The sequence below is a fragment of the Bactrocera oleae genome, chromosome 3 (genome assembly GCF_042242935.1).
Source record: "Bactrocera oleae isolate idBacOlea1 chromosome 3, idBacOlea1, whole genome shotgun sequence".
NCBI classification, from domain to species: domain Eukaryota; kingdom Metazoa; phylum Arthropoda; class Insecta; order Diptera; family Tephritidae; genus Bactrocera; species Bactrocera oleae.
The window spans coordinates 38,832,403-38,853,130 of NC_091537.1; the positions used below are offsets into that span (position 1 = coordinate 38,832,403).

The 20,728-nt window shown below is 34.6% G+C and overlaps 1 protein-coding gene and 1 long non-coding RNA gene across 14 annotated transcripts in view; one reads left to right on the forward strand and one right to left on the reverse strand.

Moving 5' to 3' along the window:
- The window catches only part of Ndae1 (Na[+]-driven anion exchanger 1), a 710,325-nt gene that overhangs the window by 174,806 nt on the left and 514,791 nt on the right, over positions 1-20,728 (forward strand). For 12 of the 13 annotated variants that reach the window (XM_070106543.1, XM_070106544.1, XM_070106542.1 and 9 more), the window contains one exon: positions 10,986-11,089. In XM_070106543.1, the coding sequence (XP_069962644.1) occupies positions 10,996-11,089 (94 nt within the window). In that variant the 5' untranslated portion in view covers positions 10,986-10,995. Of the gene's footprint in view, positions 1-9,961; positions 10,116-10,985; positions 11,090-20,728 lie in introns of all 13 variants that reach the window. The other variant, XM_070106548.1, reaches the window with a different exon arrangement.
- Positions 17,661-19,895, reverse strand: LOC138856125 (uncharacterized). The gene is made up of 3 exons (XR_011395179.1): positions 19,484-19,895; positions 17,934-18,557; positions 17,661-17,856 (listed from the first exon to the last, which is right to left on the reverse strand). It is a non-coding gene; the product is annotated as an uncharacterized lncRNA (long non-coding RNA).

Genomic DNA, 20,728 nt, shown 5'->3' on the forward strand with positions numbered 1-20,728 from the left:
TGATAGAGCTTTGAATAATTTTGCTATTCACATATAAGTAGCAACACTACAGCTGTACGTTGTTGTAAGCAAAATAAAACATGGTTTTAAGGGGTTAACGACTGCGACCACTGCATGCCTGTTGCCGTTGAGTCGTCCTGTTGTCTAAAAAAAAAAGAATATCCCTCTAGATACTAATTTTAATTTATTTCATGGTCCTATGTTAAAAGGTATAACTATGAATATTGCGTTTGTTATTTAATACTTTTAGGTTTTTCTTGAAATACTATTACGAATTCGATGAACCCAATTTTCGAGTACTTTTTACACTAAATCAAGTCGTATGTCATGAAGAGCATAATCAGTATTGACTTCTGAAGCTTAAAGAGAGTATTGTTTATTGCTAAGGACCAATGACTTCAAATAACCCCACAAGAATTAGTCGAATGGTGTTAAATCACAACTTCTTGGAGGCCATTCAATGTCACAATTTCTGGAAATTATCATTATCGAATCTCCAAACTTTTCTCGCAATAATTCGGTTGTTGCATGTGCTGAGTGGCATGTAGCTCCGTCTTCTTCCAATTGCGGCCATAAAAATTTGGTTATCATCGATATAATCTGTCAATTTAGGTAAATGTAATGGTTGTTCACGAATAATTTGTGGACTTTCTTCGAATCAAAATCGACAGTTTGACAGTTTTACCGTACTACTCAGACGGTCATTAAATGTCAAAAGCGAACAAACAGTTTGCAGTTGGAAAACGTTGATTTTGATAATAAAATTGAATATTTGTAAACGTTGTTCTTGCGTATATCCTTATACGATGAAAATTACTTAATACGAGTACAATGGAAAAAAATCACCAAGAAATGGCACTACTAGCTTAAAACTTTTTTTCTCAAGTTGGTACATCTGTCGTGAAAACACATGTCATTCTGTCAATTAATTCTTTGTTTACAAGAATATGGAAAATTATGGAAAAATTTAATATCGCGCAGTGATTAGATTCTTTGTTTTAAAAGGTTTAAAGGCAAAGGAAATTTGTGAACAATTGTTAAAAGTCTATAAAAGGTCTTCACCTTCAAAACGCACCGTTGAATTTTGAGCTGGTGAATTTAAATGTGGTCGTACTAGGCTTGAATACGATCCACGCGAAGAATGATAAAAAAAACTCAACCACACCAGAAATCATTGAGCAAGTTCATAATATTGTTAGTGAAGATCTAAGTTTGACTTAGCGAAAAATTACTAATGCCATAGTCATCTCAGAATTGCATACGAAAAAGCTGTTTGGATAGTTAGTATCCAACACACGTTAACAATTCAACAAAAACTGAATCGATACCAATTTCTCAGCATAATTTGGATCGTTTTAATCAGAATAAAACCATTTTCTTGCCTCATTGTATAACTATGGATGAGACTTGGATCTACCACATCATCCTACATTAAAACAAGAACGTTTACAGTGGACTGAAGCTGGTCGAGCTCGAAAGCAGGTGAAGTCACAACGATTACCAAAGGAGGTTATGGATCAGTTTTTTGGGATCAAAACGGAATTTTGTTGATTAATCAGTAAAGGGTAAAGGATAAGGTAAAGGAATCCACTCTGAATGTTATTGCAGCCTTTGAATCAGCTGGATTAGAAAACTCATGAGAAAAGACCTGGTTTGCAGCACAAAAAAATCATTCTTCTCACAAAGGTGTTTTAACAATGACAAACTTCAACCAATTAAAGTACAAATTGTTTCAGCATCTATCGAATTCCACAGTTTTGGCTTCCAACGACTACTATCTCTTCCGGAACCTGAAACAGTTACTTCGAGGAAATTAAGTGGACAAGCTTTCTTAAAAATTATGTGGTTTAGCCTCTTCTTATGATAGTGTGAAAAAAGGTAAAATTGGATGATAAAAAATGTAATATATCAATAACTAAATGCGTCAGAAACATTAAATTTTGCACCCAGCATGCCACAAGAGGGCATTACGGGGGCCGTTGTCAAATAGGACGATGGGCGGCACCGCGCACTTTTAGGTGAAATCACATATCTCGGGACCAAATTCAGAATAAAACATTCTATATACCACAATTTTAAGTTCCATCTGATTCTTTCAAATGATATGAAAGTTTTTGAACATATAACTATTGTAATAACATGATTTTCGAACTTGCGGCTGATTTTACTCCATATGAGTGGTAACGGCTTGCGAGGTACCTTAATAAAAGCCTGGGATCATTTTATTAGTCTGTGGCATGTTAATAGTATGTGGTATTGGAAAAATTTGATAAAATCGGATCAATACTACCCTCAACTCCAATATACTATTTATAATGATTTGCGTTATTCTAACCAGTTTTATACCGAATATGTCGGTCAGTGAGTATTCATATTTTAAAGAATCCCTCTGACACGATTCGCAAACTTAACAAGTAAGGAAGGGCTAAGTTCGGATGTAACCGAACATATTATACTCTCACAAAGTCAAGCGGTATTTTTCGCACGGTAACAATTTCAAATTTTCTTGTTTGAAATTTTTCACTCCGTCCGTCCGTCTGTGCAAGCTGTAACTTGCCTAAAAATTTAGATATCTTTATGAAACTTGGTACACATGTTTCTTGGTACCGTAAGACGGTTGGTATTGCGTAATTGGACCACTGCCATGAAAACAAAACGCCATTAACCAAAAACAAGTAAATTACCATAACTAAGCTTCACAATAAGATACAAGACTGTTGACAGTTTACAATTTTTTTACAAGTGGGCGGGGTCCCGCCATCTAATAGGTTTAATATGCATATCTTATATTATATTACTATAATAACATAATGTGTGACTGTGACAAATTGTGAACAAATTTTTAGCACCTCTATTGACGGTGTGAAAATGGGTGAAATCGGGTGACAACCCGCCCATTCCATATATAAGTACTGTTAAGAACTACTAAAAGCTCAATAAATTAGGCACTAAACAAGCCAGAGTCATTAAATTTTAACTCAGGGATGTTAGGAGTTGACTTAATAGGAACCGCATTTAAAATTAGACTGTGGACGTGGCACCGCCCTCTTTTAGGTGAAACTCCGTATCTTGAGATCTGCCTTACCGATTTCAACCAAATTCGGTACATGATATTCTTCTCATATTTCTATGTTATAGTGTGAAAATCGGCGAAATCGGATTACAACCACGGCTATTTTTTAAATAACAGCATTTTAAATTCCATCTGATTTATTTTTACTTTCCATTATGCAAATCAAGCAATATCGGATTAAACCTTTGCGTGAATAATGCGTTTAAAGTATGCCATTTTGTGACCAAAAATTGTCTAAATCGAATCAAAACTGTTCACGCCGTTAGGTACTGAATATGTGGACCCCAGTGCCTATAGTTGACTACTACTGAAAATATCAGTCAATGTGTAAGATAAATAATTGAAATTCATATAATAAAATAAATAAACGAAACTTTCGATAATAGTATGTTTTTGTGTCAAAAATGGGTTGAATCGGATCTAAATTAGTCGAGTTAACATCGAATCATTGCGAAGGTTGTTTTTTGTGGCGTAACGCTGTCGATATGTGGTATCGATTGATCTGGCGCTCAGAATCGTTGACGAATATAATCAGGGGGAAGCGATGATCGAGTACTATTTTTTCTGTTATCGTGTATGGTGTTCTCGGATATTGAGCGTGGTGGTGTTTTCGCTTGTGGTGAGATCTTGGGAGTGTTCTCAAGTACCGCGGGTTGCATTAATCTGTGCCAATAATGGGCCGATTTGAATGGTGTATATAACGGAGTGGGACTTAGCTCATTTAACCAGTATGTTACACTGTGAAAATGGGCGAAATCTGACAAAAACCGCTCCTACTTCCAATATCTCGCAATTTTCAATTCTCTTTAATTTTTTTACTTTACATTTTACCATGAAGATATCCAATAAAACTTTGCACAAAGAGTGTATTTTTGAAAATTATCGAAATCGGACAACAACTTTTAAAGCCTCCAGACACCGTTTACGCTGATCTCATAAAATCCGGTTAAAACATACCTTAGCCCCTATATACCTGCACTATTTTCACAAAATTGCGCGGATAAATATTCTTGAGTAATGCCAAAGTTTAATACAATCAGCTCAGACCTCAATGTACTCTATTTAGTGACTTCGACCTGACTTTAAACCGCTAAGTCTGTCACTACATACTTAACGTGACCATACGTCCGGATTTGGGTGGGACAGTCCCGATTTGAAGCTGTCTGTCCCACTGTCCCCTAAGAGACTGCCCTGTAACAACAGCTAATTATGTCAACTTTGCCAATATTACAATTTGTCAACTATGCCAAAAAACAATTAATTACAATTAATTTGTGAGCATTATGTTGAAAAAAATGCCTAAACGCAAGTGTACTTTTAATATAACTTTGCAAAATAAGTACCCCTTTATAAAACAAAGAAGTGCGACAGCCGATGTTACGTGCGAAAAGTGTTGTAGTGACTTTAATATTGAACATGGCGGCGGTTGCGAGTTTGAGAAACATTTACGCTCTGAAAGACACAGGCGTTCTAAGAAAGTTGCCGGTTCAAGTTCGTCAGTGCAAACTTTTTTAAAAGAACCGATTTGCCGTCTTCGAATAATTTAGATATAGCTGCTGCAGAGGGTGCCATACCACACGGTGCAAGAAAACCATAGTTTTCGTTCGAATGATTGTGCCTCAAACTTAATTCAGACCTGCTTCGAGCAAAAATTTAGATGTGCCCGTACGAAATCACAGACCATAATTGTAAATGTGTTGCCGCCTATGGCAATGGAGGAGCTAAAAGAGCAGCTGCGCGATGCCCACTGCATATCTTTATCAATAGATGCTTCCAACTATGGATCAATAAAATTATTTCCCGTTGTAGTAAGGTACTTTTTACCACATGAGGGTGTAAGGGTCAAAATTTTAGAATTTCGATACCAGGCCAGGAGAAACATCTGATTTAATTATCGACTATATGATGGAAGTATTATGTGCTAATGATTTGGTCAAGAAAATTGTTGCATTTTGTGGAGACAATACGAATTGCAATTTTGGAGGAAAGAATAGGAAAGGAGCTGATAATGTCTTCGCAAAACTGAACCAAAGGGTGGGAAAGCAGCTCATTGGAATCGGATGTGCAGCTCATGTAGTTCACAACGCTATAAAACCAGCCGCAGATTGTCTCCTTGTTGATTTCGAATGCATCATTGTAAAAATCTATTCATTCTTCTATATCTACAGTGTTCGAGTAGAAGCCCTTAAAAAAACAAAAGGTGTTTGCGATAGAGTCTAAAAATGAAATTTGTCGTCTACGAGAAAACTTAGCACTTAAAGCAGACTTAATTTTTCTTCCTCTGACAGTTCGTAATCTGCAAGCAAAATTAAACGAAAGTGGCGTTGCTGTAGATGTGAAAGATGTAAAAAGCGTTGCTGTCGAATTTTATAAGACAAGTAAACAATATTTAGAAGAATGGTGTCAGTACAACGAACAGTTAGTGGTGTTTAAGTGGTCAAACTTGACAAAAGTGCCTTCTTGGTCAGAAGTACAAAACGGTACAGACTTGCTGATTGCCCAAGGTTTTATTAACATCAACCAAGATACGGCAGTGTTCGACAAATTTTCGCTTATTACCAGCTATGTTACAGATGAAAAGATCAGAAGCTGGAACGATGGCAATGTTGCTTCTGAAGACCGTTGGGTGGAATTGTTCAAACACTTTCTTGCTAACAATATCAACTTTTTTCGCATAATTATTGAGTATGTTCTTTGTACGCCTGGAAGTAATACACCTGTCGAAAGAGAATTTTCCCTAATGAATAAAATATGGAATAGCGAAAAAACTCAGTTAAGTTCCAAAACTTTGAAAGCCATTTTCATTACTAAGACTAATATCGAAAAATCATGCAATCAGCTACATTCCTACTTGAAAACTAGACCCGATATTTTAAAACTGATTTGCTCCACTGACAAATATAAAACAACTACATAGACTTGAGATAAATTTAAAAATGGAATAATAACGTAGTACAATAAATGTAGATCTCTTGTTTGCTAAGCATTATTACTACTACAAAATTACTATGTTCAAACATGTTATACTGTTATCAAATTGCTCTTGTACAAAGTAAGTCAATTATTTATTCTATTTCTATCGTCTTAATTTTTTTAATAATAAGAAAAAAAATACCAAACATTTTTTATTCACACAGCGTCCATATTTGAGGAAAAAAATAAATGGTCACAGTATACATACTCTGTGTGATATTTAAATAAAATTAAGTGAACAAGTTTTCTCAAAAATAATGTGGCTTAGCGCTGAACATGAATTAAATTTAAACTTATCATATACAAAACTATATTAAATTTAACCTGTTTGGTTAAATTTATATTCCATAAATGTACAATATATACATATTTATATTTTATTATAAACATCTCGGACATGAAGCAAAATGTTGAAACAAAAGGATGTGTGTACATGACCTATTGTATAAATTCATAATTTACGAAAAATTGTATTATAATACTTTCACGAGTGAATAATGAATCTTAAATTTTTTTTGCTGTTCAGAGTATTATAGTTTTAATCATCTAACGGTTGTTTGTATCATCTAAAACTAATCGAGATAAATATCGAATTATAAAAATATATATATATATTAGGTCAAGTAAAAAGTTCGTTCGGTTTTTATCTAAGAGATGGAGTTATTGTCCATAGTACTAGTGTTACGTGTCGCATCATGTCATACTATACGGCGCTGAAAACGTGTTTATTCGCGCTAAAAGTTTGTCTTTAACAGTTTTTCGATTGATTACTCAGTTCGTTGTGAGCGCTCGTCAAAGATGGACACCAACAAAGAATAAATTCGCTATATTTTACAATTTTTCTTCGATCAAAGCGAAAAGCAGCCAAAGCGGCTAAAAACTTTAATTTAGTTTATGGGCCCGATACTGTAAACGAACGTGTAACACAAAAGTGATTTGCTAAGTTCCGTTCCGGTAATTTCGATGTCAAATATGCACCACGCGTCGGGAGGCCTGTCGTCGAAAATTGCGATAAAATCATGGAAATAGTGGAAACAGACCGTCACGTGAGCACTTATTTAATTGCTGAGGAACTAAAGATAAGCCAGAAAACCGTTTGGAACCATTTGCATAACCTTGGATTCAAAAAGGAGCTCGATGTTTGGGTGTCACACGAACTAACACAAAAAACATGATGGACCGAATTTCCATCTGCGAATCGCAACAAAATCGACCCGTTTCTGAAGCGGATTGTGATTGGCGATGAAAAATGGGTCACTTACGACAACATCGAGCGCAAACGGTCAAGCGGCCCAGATGGTGGCCAAGACCGGATTGACGGCCAGGAAGGTTTTGCTGTGTGTTTGGTGGCATTGGCAAGAAATCATCTGCTACGAGCTGCTCCCCTATGGCTAAACGCTCAAGTCAGCCCTTTACTGCCAACAATTGGACCGCTTGAAGGCAGCACTCATCCAGAAGAGGCCATCTTTGATCAACAGAGGCCGAATTGTGTTTCATCAGGACAACGCCAGGCCACACACGTCTTTGGTAACTCGCCAGAAGCTCTTGGAGCTCGGATGGGAGGTTCTAATGCACCCACCTTATAGTCCGAGCCTGGCACCAAGTGATTACCATCTTTTCCTGTTCATGGCGGACGCACTTAATGGTAAGAAGTTGGCCTCAAGACAGGCCTGTGAAAATTGGCTCTCCGAGCTTTTTCCCACAAAACTCCATTAATCGAAAACTTTTAAAATGTCACTAAAATGTTAACTAAGACGCAAATTAAGATATAAACCAGTTGGTTGTTACAGAAGACTGAATTAGTAAGGGACATATGTAAACTGAAAATGTTTAAAAAAAGGGCGTGGCCACTTTATAGGTTTAATGTACATATCACCTAAACCACTTGAGCTACAATATCCAAATTCGATCAAGACAAATCCTACAAGGACCATTACTGACAGTGTAAAAATGGATGAAAGTGGATTATAACCCCGCCCTCTCACCATATAACGGGTACCAAATGTACCAAAGACATTAAATTTTACGCCCAGGATGATACAAGAGGTCTATATGGGAGCCGAGATCAAAACTGGATGATGAGCGTGGCCCAACATAAATAACATATCTCCAGGCCTCTTCTACTAATTTCAACCGAATCCGGTATATAATATAATCCTGACGATCTTATGTGAGAATGGGTGCAATCGGACTATATCCACGCCTACTTACTATATAGCATAATTTTAAATTCCATACGTTTCTTTCACTTTCCAATACACAAATCAAACACCAATGAATATATTCGGAAAAAAACGTTGCACAAATAGCGCCTTTGAGGTATCTTTGCACGTTGCAGGAGTATAAAATGTTCGGATATAACCAAACTTAGCCCTTTCTCACTGTTTTTTTAAGTTAGCGAAGCCAGCCCCATAAATGGTTTAACGTCCATATCTGCCAAACCGCTAACCTAAATTAAATAAACTTGCTGAGATTAAGTCCTTTTAGAGCTAACACACTGAATAAATACCCCACAAGCTTAGAATTTAATCTCCAAGATGCTAGGGAAGGGTTTTAAGAATTGGACAATGCGCGTGGCCCGCCTTTAGGTAAAATCCTGTATCTCAATGCGTGAGGTGAGTCAAACATTTGCATTATACGCTGTGATCATTTGATTCGTTCATTTTACAGTATGCAAATCAACCATCAATGAAGTTATCAAAATAAAACTTTGCACAAATAGGACCTCTCAAAGTATTTTATTTTACACCCAAAAATTGTTAAAATGAGATTATTTTAAGGACCCAGAAACCAAATCTGTAAATCTGTGAAATCTAGTATTGAAATTCCGTGAGAATATTTTTGTGATTACAGCGTGCCCTTTGTCGGTGAAATCGGATCAATATTTCCCTTAACCTACATGTACGTAAGAGATGGATTTTCGAACTTCCCGTTGACTTTATACTGCTTCTTTAGAAATAGAGAGTTTTAACAACAGTGTATCCTCTTCCATAAATTGGGTATGAGTATCATCATGGGACAAATTAATACCATCAGAAGACGGTCTAAGTTTCATTGTTTTTCTTTGAGATTGACTGCTATATTCGGTAAAAGTCAGCCAAAGGCACTCAACCCGACGTATTCGGTTTTTGGGCTCTTGATTATTTATGGTCCGATCTCGAGATGTGAGATGTCATGTCATGTGTAAAGTTTTCTTCCGATAACTTCATTGGTAGTTTGTATATTGTAAAATTAAGGAAATTAATAGAATTTAAAATTGTTTATGTGGAAAATGAGCGTTGTTGAATTTCGATTACCCCCATTTTCACACTGTAAGATAAAAATTTCAACATAATGTTGTGTACGGAATCGGATCATTATGCGATATGGGACGCTACACCCATTGTCTAATTTTTTAATCGGTGCATATCAAGCCCTTTCTTGTCATCTTATTTGTGAAATTTAATGCTTGCAACGTAAGATTAACGTTTATGTTATATTATTATATCTATATTTTAATAACATAATATATTAAATGAAGAATGGACTTGATTATAATCCGGTTTCGGTTATTTATGCACTGGGAAGTGCAAATAAGTTTTGCTCTGTGCAAATTTAGTTGTAATAGCGGCCAAATTACGCCGACTTGAAATATCAACCTTCCTTGGTTGCGAAGACAAAGTTTCACCACATTCACTCGGAACTCAAGACGAGTTAAATCATCCTGATCATTTATATATACAAGGGTCCCCATGTTCGACCAATAAAAAATACCGTTTTAAACAATGTTAATAGTATTTAAATTTTATTGAAGAATTTGAACAAAATGTGAACAAAATCTAAAGAAAGTTGTAGAAAACACTTTACAAAAATAAATTTAAAAAAAATAAAATTGAACAAATGATGATTATTCAATGAATCGCATTCTCTTTTCAGTTGATTGCCTTCATTCTTCAATGAAGCCACAGTTTCGACAACACGACTTTGCACAAGATCTTGCACCCGTCGTAAATTGTCAAACAAATTCCTATCCTCTGCCATCATGAAATCAAATCGCTTGTGAAATTAGGAAATGAACTAATGAAAAAATGTAAATATTGAAAAACATATAAACTGAACTAAATCTATTGTAAAATGATAATAATGTATTATAATAGTTCTATATTTTATATTACAAAGTTCTCAAAACTTTAGTGTTAATAATATTTTTCGTTATCCAAATGACCTGAAAATTTTCGAAAACAATCACTCAATACACTTGAAGTTAGTCTTAAAACTTCTAACTTACCAAAATAAAACGAATGATATCAAGGGTTATTTCACTTCAGTGTTTTTTTAATAAGCAATCTTGAAATTAAATGTGCGTTACAAATGCAATTGTAATAGCAATGATGCGACACGCAAAGTCCAAACACAATTAGAAGTCGAAAAAATCGCAACCAAAAATCCGCCGTAAACGATATATGGATTTGCAACTTTTACAGATCAGTGACGAAATGTACTCCTACATACGACTGTGTTAAATGTGACATGCAATAGAGAAATAACATCGACCAATGAAAACGCGCCACCACGCTTGTATTTGAAATTTTGAGAAACTGTTTTGCAGATTGGAAAACTTTGTAATCCATTCACTGTACAAAGTTTTAATACCAATAATTGCTTTAAACACTTATAGTTGAGTATCTTTACACCTAATTGGGTAACTCATATAATTTATAGCCTAGAAAAAGTAAGTTAAAGAATTTAAAACCGTAAATATTGGTTGGCAATTATATAGGTAAACAGAGGACAAGGATTCTATTATTTTACCTATACATAAGAATATGGTCCACAATAGCTCTAATACACGAACTGTTCAATTATATCCAAACTTTCTTAAATTGTAAAGAACGAATTTTAACTTATGTTGATTACAAAGACTATTTAATCATTTAAATTATTGTTAAATCTTTTATAGCCCGTGCACTATGCAATCACCCGTAGAAAACGATGAAGCATCAAAAGATCCGAAAACGACTGAAAACGATTTCTCACAACATTTTACTGAACATGATTTTGAAGGTAAATATAAGTAGTAGTAATAATTTTCGCATATATACAGACAGACGACATGGGTAAATTGACTCAGTTCTTCACAATGGTGATTTATATATTGTACTATATACTTTATACAAACTAACAGAATACATCAATTTCTATATTCATTATTTAGACTACCCACTAAAAAACTACGAATGGATATATTTAGGCTATTTTCTTGGGACATTTTGCGCTAAAACTGATTTATATAATACTGACTGTATATAAAATAAACAGAAGAAACGTAATTAAATTTTGGTTGAGTCAGCAGTTCAATTTCAATCACTGATTTCATTCATAATCAGGCCTTAACTATATATAAAATAAATCAACTGATAAATAGGGTATATAGTCCATTGTAAGGTTGAAAACCACTATATTAGGTATACAAGGCTACGAAAATATTACATTAGAAATAGTATCAAGTCAACCTGTACTTATAAACTCACCATATAAGTATTAAGTATGTACACATTTACCGAGCTTTTCGGTAAAAAGTCAGCCAAAGTCAATATACAAGTATATAATATTATATATCGACTAATTTAATTGTTACAAAAGACCGTTAAGCAATTCAAATTTTGCACATGTTACACAAATAAGTTTGGATATAACATCACTCAAATGGCGTCCACGACTTCTTTTGCAGTAACGAATTCGATGAATACTTTTTCCACTTAATCAAGGCGTATGACATGAATAGCACGTTCAATATTGACTTCCAAAGCTTGAAGAGAGTCTGGTTTATTGCTAAGACTAATTACTTCAAATAACCCCCTAAGAAGTAGTCTAATGGTGTTAAATCTTATCTTCTTAAAGGAATCTTATCTTCTTTTGCTAATTGTGGCCAAAAAATTTGATTATCATCGATCCATACCGCTCTCCACTGACAGTAACGGTGTCACCGGCTTCATTTCGAAAGAAGTACGTACCGATGATTTCACCAAACTGAAAGTTTAGGCGAATGTAACGTACCTTTACATAACCTCGACTCCACTGCGTCCACTGTAGCCTCGTCTTCGCTCATTTCAATTATATTCAAACCACAAAATTATCACCCAATACTGTTACACTCCGGAATATTTCGTATAAAATATCAACTTAAGGCTTAAAATTAACAAACTGATTCTAACACGGAATGTATAACAAAAATAACACAATTAAAGTACTTGCATTGAAAATCATCTAAATTCTTCACTCTCTAAGCCATCAAGATGCGTAGCACTCTCTTTATTTACCCTTACCATTTAACGCAACCTTTCTCGAACTCCCATTAAAAGTTTAACTTCAAAAATAAGTACTAGATCCACTTCAAGAAAAACTCATATCAGTGCAACGAACAGAATGAAGCGTTTCAAATTTATCTAAATATACAAAAATAAATATTTTCGATTCTAGAGACGTTATTCACAGATAAATGGAAATTTAATGTTAGATACAGTGTTGGAAAGGCAAGAAAATATGGCGCGAGAAAAATAAACATATTCATGACAGGAAAACCTTTTGCCCATTTTTAAACACGGTAGAGGTTGCGTCATGTTGTGGGCAGGAACTGGAGTGGGAAAACTTGTCCTCATCACCGGAAATATGAATGCTATTAAATACATTGATATTTTAAGAGCAAATTCGAATCAAAGTGCATAGTGCATGTCTTTGGATCTGGTACAATTGTCCATTTTAAAAAAATAATATCCCACTACATTTAATTTTAAATTTATGCCATTGCCATATGTTTCAATTAGGGCTGTATGAATATGAATTTTGCGTTTGTTAATTAATTATTTTAGGTTTTTCTTAAAACATTGTTTACTTTTATATAAAAATCAATAAATTTGGTATACTGGACTAAGTTCTTTAGTTGAATAAGTCCGCCAACTTCTTCCAAAACCACACAAATTGTATTTATAAAATTATATCGGTACGACGCAAATCGGGTAAATACTATCCCTATCTCCCATATACCTAATATATAATACAATTTTCTTACTTCCGGTTTGCTTTATACCGTTTATTTCAGTAAATTTGTAAGATATCTTAGCAAAATTAACTGAGCGTATAATATTTGATATACTACAGTTAAGATCTACGAATTACCCGGATTGCCATGTACTATATACATATGTATATTATATTAATTTTCGTTATTCTAACACCCCATATGCCGAATATATCGGACAGTGTGCGAGTGGCACATTTAGTATATATTGTTTAAAAACATATTTTCGAGTATATCTGAGCAATGTCAAAAGTTAGTTCAAAATTTCCCCTATATAGTGATTTGTGAATTTCCACCTGACCTAAAACCGTTTATGTTGTTCAAAATGTGTCATATTTTAATGAAATTAAGGGGATACGCTCTATTCAAAGTTATTTGGTAAAGGGCTAAATACGAATGGAATTGGTCACGATATTGGTTCAAACGTCAATTGCCTAATATAATTAATTCCGATCTTTGAGTTAATGTTTTTCACATATGTCTCATTTAAAAGTAATTTTAATACAATTTTCGCTGATGCGAGGTAAAATATATACATTAATAAAACTAAGTAAGTTAATGATCGATAATATAGATTAATAAAACACCAAATTTAATTTCTCGTTCTCTTTCATGATTTCGTCTAACAATTAATACTGAATTCTTTCGCTACATTTTTATGATCTCGCAGCATGTTGCAATAGAGAGTAGAATAGTTTTGTTCACCTAACGGTTGTTTGTATCACCTAAAATTAATCGAGATAGATATGGAGTTATACATATATAAATTATCTGGATGAAGCTACGAGTAGAAATCCGGGTGCCTGTCCCTCACGCCGTCTGGCTGTGTAAGGGATAACTTGAATAAAAATTGACATATCGAGTTGAAACTTGGTACATATGCTTCTTGGCTCCCAGTTGAATTCATATTACAGATGGGGAACTCGGATCACAGCCTCGCCACAAAACGCCATGAATCGAAAACCGATAAAGTGCCATAACTGGGTACCAAATAAAAATGTAAAACTATATTTGGGCACAAGATATCGCAGTAGCACAGCGCACCTGTGGTTTGAAAACGTTGGAAAAAAGGGCGTGGCCCTCCCTATAGAGGTTTAGTGCACATATCTCCTAAACTATCCAAGTTATTATAACCAAATTCGGCATACCTACCCACCATGTGAAAAAAATTCTGATTATTACCCCGTCCACTTCGCATATAACAGTTTTGTTAAAAACTAATAGAAAATTTTAAAAATAAATACGCCAGAGTCATAAAATATTACCTCCGATATGGTACGAAAGGGCCTTACGGCTTCCATAAATTGGTGTAAAATTTTGGCGATGGGCGTGGCACTATCCATATTTATGTGGAAACATATATGTCGGGACCTGCTTGACGGATTTCAACGAGACGAGAATTTCGATTGGCTGTCTGTCCGTCCGTTCGTGAAAGCGATAACTAGAGTAAAATACCTTGATGACGAGCTCTTTGGCACTCCGGGGGGCTTAGTATTGCATATGGGTGGAATCAGTCTGTTGCCACGCCTAGAAAAACCGTTAAGCAAAAACATATAAAGTACCATAACTAAACATTAATTAAGAGGCAAAACTGTAATTTGATACTGGGGACCGCAAAATCGAGTGAGACTTGTGGTCAAAATGGGGGGGGGGGGGGATGGCTTAGCCCCGTGAATGGTTTAATGTACATATCTTCTAAACCATTCAACCAAACTTGCTGAAAATAATTATTTTCTGCACTTCTTCAAACACTGTGAAAATTAGTAAAATCTGATAACTACGCCCACTTCACGTATAACGGTTATGTTGAAAACTACGAAAATTGTGACCACTCACTGAAGAAAAGCGCCAAAAGCATTAAATCTTTATAAAAATTGAACCATGGACGTAGCACCTCCCACCTTTAGGTGTAATCCTATATCTTAGGAACTACTGGACCACTTTCCTCCAAATTTACACCGCTATCTATCGGCCAATATGTAAAAAATCTTAGTTTTTGTTAACAGCATATGTCTTGTCTAAAATGGATGAAATCAGTGCAATAATTCAACTAGTCTCCATATACATATTAATGTAATTCTGATATCCTCTATTTCTGTTGAAATGTTGTAATACTAAAACGGGTTAAAATCGGGTTATATGAGAAAATGTATATGAATTATATAAGAATTTCAAACTTTCAGTTGGCTTGATACCGTACATATCGGTCAACATGTAACATATATTATGTATAGTATTGGATCTACAGGTTGGTTGAAAAATGAGTGCTCACCAAGAAATAGCACTACTAGCTCAACATTTTTTTCTCAACTTCGTAGATCTGTCGTGAGAACACATATCATTCCATCAATTAATTCTTTGTTTACAAGCCATTTGAGTCGACGTGTCAGAGTAATTTTTTAATACGACAAAATTTAATATCGCGCAGTTATTAGATTCTTTGTTTTAAAAGGCTAAAAAGCAAAGAAAATTTATGAACAATTGTTAGAAGTCCATAATGAGTCCTCACCTTCAAAACGCACCGTTGAATTTTTGGCTGGATCCACGCGAAGGACAAACAAAACCCGCAACCACACCAGAAAACATTGAGCAAGTTCATAATATTGTTAGTGAAGATCCAAGTGTAACAAAGCCTGAAATTTCTAATGTCATAGGTATCTCAGATGAATGAGTACTTCATATTTTACATGGAGAATTACATATGAAAAAACTCTTTGGAAAGTTAGTGCCGCCTACGTTAACAATTCGACAAAAACTGGATCGAAAACAAATTTCTCAGCATAATTTGGAAAATTTTAAGCAGAATAAAACCGATTTTTTGCCTCGTTTTAGGGTTATATTGAATAAAAAATTTAGATTCCGTACCAAAAGTAATGTGTGATATCGGTCCACGAATATCCTCAGCATCCATATATTATATGTAATGACTATCATAAATCCAGGATAAAATTGAGATGTCCCACCCTTTAGTTGATATATTCTTCAGAAAGGGTGATACATTTCGAGATTCCTTACTTTTTAAAGCAAAAAACACAGAAAATTCAGTGGGAAATATTTATTATCATTCGAAAGAACGTTCTTTGGCATCTCTTTCATTATCACTTTCAAATGTTGGCCGCGGCTACGTCTCAGATTTTCCATCCGCTGAGTCCAATTTTCCATGACTCGTTGGAGCATTTCGACTGGTAACTGGGGAATGACACAAGGACTGCATCGGAGCGAGATGGTCCACACAGACTTTAGACTTTACATATCCCCACAGGAAAAAGTCTAACGGTGTGATATCACACGATCTTGGTGGCCAATCGACCGGCTCAAATTGTGAAATTATCTGCTCACCGAAGTATTCTCTCTATAAATCCATTGATTAATGTGATGTGTAGGAAGTGGCGCCGTCTTGTTGCATCAAATAGTCTGTTATTATGACGCGATAACGGTCGCCATTGTTACGTCCTCATTTTTGAAGAAATATGGACTGATGATTCCACCGGCGCACAATCCACACCAAACCGTTGTTTTTTCGGAATGAAATGACAGCTCTTGAATCTCTTCATGTTTCTTTTCGTCCCTAATGCGGTAATTTTGCTTGTTTACATACCCATTGAGCCAGAAATGGGCCTCATCGCTGAACAAAATTTGGCTCGAAAATATGGGATATTCTTGAAACTTTTCAAGAGCCAATAGAGCGAAGCGATATCACTTGGGAAGGTCGAGCGGTTTCAGCTCTTGCACAATCAGTTTTTTGTAGGCTTTCAATATAAGATCTCGAGGTAAAATGCGCCAGTACAGTCAACATAATATACATATATAGTGTACATAATTTAATATGTCACCAAATTTGATTGTAATTCATTTAGTTTCTTTGAATAATGCATGTCGAATTGTTTGAAACATTTTTAAAAAAAAATTTGTGACACATGAACGTATTTTCTCGCATTTGATCTTTTCAAATTGCGAGATTGTCAGTTACACCCAAACTTAGCCTTTTCTAACTTGTTTAATTTAAAGTGTTGCCTATACCGGAAAGTATTTCCCCGGCTTTAATTCTTGCAAGTTTTAAGAGTATGAAATTTTCGGTAACACTCGAAGTTAGCCGTTCTTTACTTTTTAGTTTTACTTCTATTGGTTCATTGCTGTGTATACCTATATGTATGTTATATTGAAATTTTAATGAAACTATCAGATAAACTGAAGCTTTTAAGAATTTCTTATTTTTATTATTGAGTTTCATATCAACTAATAATATTCATAGGCTTTTAGTTGATAAATTATTGGTTCAGGTTGACCATTCTAACTTCTGATCTATTTACATATGTATGTATTCTGGAGTGATTTGAGCCAGCCAAGTTTACTTGATGTTAAATTACCAATTTAATATAGAAAGGCGTTTGTGGGGAAGATTGATCTACATTTACTTGCCTAAATTTGTAATGGCTTAATATATTTGAAAATCTTTGCTCATTCGATTTAAAACCACCTTTTTCACATATCCGGATGACTGCGCCAATAACAAAAAAAATGGAAGTTGTTTTGTTTAAATACATTTGTGAAATATTTATTATCCTTCAAGTGCTAACAAATAATGATAGCTTAATACTAATTTTATAATGCCATCACCCCAGCTCCTACCTCTGATATAAGAGACGAAAATGAATAAAGATGGGGAGTGGAGTCCCAGTAAACCAATGCAAACTTATACAGAGAAGTTTTGACGTTGAAGTGACTTTTATTTTAAACTATTTTAGCTCTTAAGCTGCAACCAAAAGTAACAATAGGTGAATCTAATGTATTTTTCGTTTTTTTTTATACAAATTTTAGAACAAAACTTACGTTGGTAACTCTTTAAATGCAGTTATCTAGTTTGTAGCGTTATTTTGTTTGTATTATTTGATGAACGAATTTCTTGTTTGCCGTTGTAGTTTGTGAAGAAAAAAAGGTGAACAAATAAACATCTCAAAATTTGCAAGCGCTGGTAGTGAAATGTTGGCAAGAGAATCAAGCTACTCGCGAAATAGGCATTATTTTCAAAAACCCATATTTTATTGTTCAGTACATTGTTGCTAAATTCAAAATGACTGCCGGAATTGGACAGCTTGATATTAGGGGAAGCCCCAAACAAAATTTGCACACCCCAGGCTGAAAGTACAGTTGCTGAAATATCAAGGAACACTTCAAAATATCCACTGTCGTTAGCGCCAAGGAGTTGGTGAAAGCAGGCATTGCAAAAGTCCATCTTCAAATTGTTCGGAACCTCTTGGTTTCACCCAATTTTAGAGCATATACATCCCGAAACAAGCCACACTTATCGAAGAGAAATATTGCGAGACATTTACTAAAATAGTATAGCCCCCGTGAAAACGAATTTGGCGTTCTGTAATTTTAACAAATGACTGCAAATTTAATTTATTTGGAACTGATGGTCGTCAATTTGTATGGTGCAAGGAGGTCTAAGCGCTGAAAGATAAAAATTTAAATAATACTGGCAAGCATGGTAGAGGCAAATGGGGTAATTGGGAGAAAATGGTGTCGATAGCCTTGTTTTCATCGAAAAAAGAATTCCCTACCTGGCAATACCAACAAATACTTTGGCTCCGCCAGACCGTATTGACCGATACGGCATAAAGTCAACCGCAAGTTTGAAAATTTTTATACATATATGGGTGCTAAGGAAAGTATTGACACAGAAATATTCATCTTGAATTTCATTATTAAACCTTACAGATTGACCGATATGCTTGAAGTATATCGGTAAAGAATCAGCCATATGCCCTGTTGTTCACAACCACAACTTGTGGACACTATTTGTTTAAAGTTTAATTCTGACAACTTCATTTTATTTGTATATTGTAAGGTGAAATTTTAAAGTTTGTTATACGGGAAGTTTGCGTGGTGTCGCCCGATTTCGTCCATTTTCAACGTGTATGATTGAAATTTTTACACCCGAACCGATAAAGCTCTTCCCTAGCATGTTGGTTGTGAAATTTAATGATTGTGGCGCATGCATTTAGGGTTTTGCTGCACTTTTAGTACTTTTCAATTATTATCTGATTTTACCCATTTTCACAGTTAATGAAGAAGTGCTTAAAGCGTTTCAGCAAGTTTGGTTAACTTAGCTTCACCATTTTGGAAGATATGTACAATAAACCAATAACGGAGCTTGGTTACGCTCACACACCAAAAAATTTGTGCCCAAAGGTATCACTCGCTACTGCGATCTTCTGTACAAAATTACACTCTATATCAATCTCGATTAGTATTAGGTGATACAAGCAATCGTTAGGTGAACAAAACCATTTAGTATACCCTGTAGTAATATGTTGCGGAAGTATAAAAAATTATGTTAAGGCTGCTATGCAGAAAATGTAGGCGAATATACATACCTTTTGAATTTACACAAAATTTGGTGCAAGCTAGGCATAAAAAACTGCAAATCCTGATAGAGGCCAAAGGTGAACATATAAATTATAAATTATGAAATTAAATTTTCACTAGATTCCATGCTTGCACCTCTCAAAAGCTCTGCTATACGTGTTTCTCGAGTTCATGGATATTTCGGAATTTAAAAATGCCCAAATAAAATTGAAAATTAACTAAATATATAATTTTATTTGAAACTTAATAATAACTCACGTATATTATATTTGAAAACTCCTTCGTTATATATTAATTATTTTAACAAAAAAAGAGTTATTGCACAGGAGCACGCAGCACTTTTGGCGTATTGCACGAATAACAGCTACATAGGTACTTAACAACTTCTCGAAACTCCTATGGAAAGATATGCATGAGTGCCTACATAATTTTCTAACTAAAGTATATGTACGTTAACAATAGTTAACTTAGCTAGTATTTTGAACTGCCAAACTGCAATATATGCAGTTTGATCGCGCATGATTCAAATGAACTGTATACCGACAGCCGCAATTCAACACCTTGCAGTAGTCATACCGGCGTGACCGGCGGATGTAACGCAAAACCTTGCACAAGCTTAGGCGTCAGTAGAAATTTAGAAAAACAGCGTCAATGGTAGTAGCGGCAATGTTGCTATTGGGTAGGTCATAAATAAGGGAAATTTAACTTTTATTAGGGTGGTTTGTTTTTTGCTTAGCCTAGGCGTAAAAACTGTAGATTTAAAAATAAGAAAATTGTTGGCAAAAAAAAATTTTTTTTAACACCTAGAGGCGCACTCAGTTTTAAAGTAAATTTCGAGTTAAAATTTTGTTTGGACAAAAAAAAAATTTTTGGTTTAAACTCTTCACGTTTATATAAAATATACCGAATTTGACGGTTTTTGACTCAAAATTTATTTTAACGCTTAGAGAAAGCAAACTTTTTAAGTTGATAAATTTTAATTAGCCAGAAAGAGGACTCTCCACAGCTTCTAAAACACCTATCGAACATTTTTTACGAAATTAAAATTTTAACTCGAAAATTTACTGTAAAACTGAGTGCGCCGCCTCTAGGTGTTAAACGAAAAAATTTATTTTTGTCCAAAAATTTTTTTTTGTCCAAAAATTTTTTTTTCGCTCCTCCCTAATTTTTATAAATCAGTTTTAAAACGGAACTCAAATGGTGTTTATTCAAAATAGCATAATTCCGTGGTAGTCGACAACACCGTCGCTACC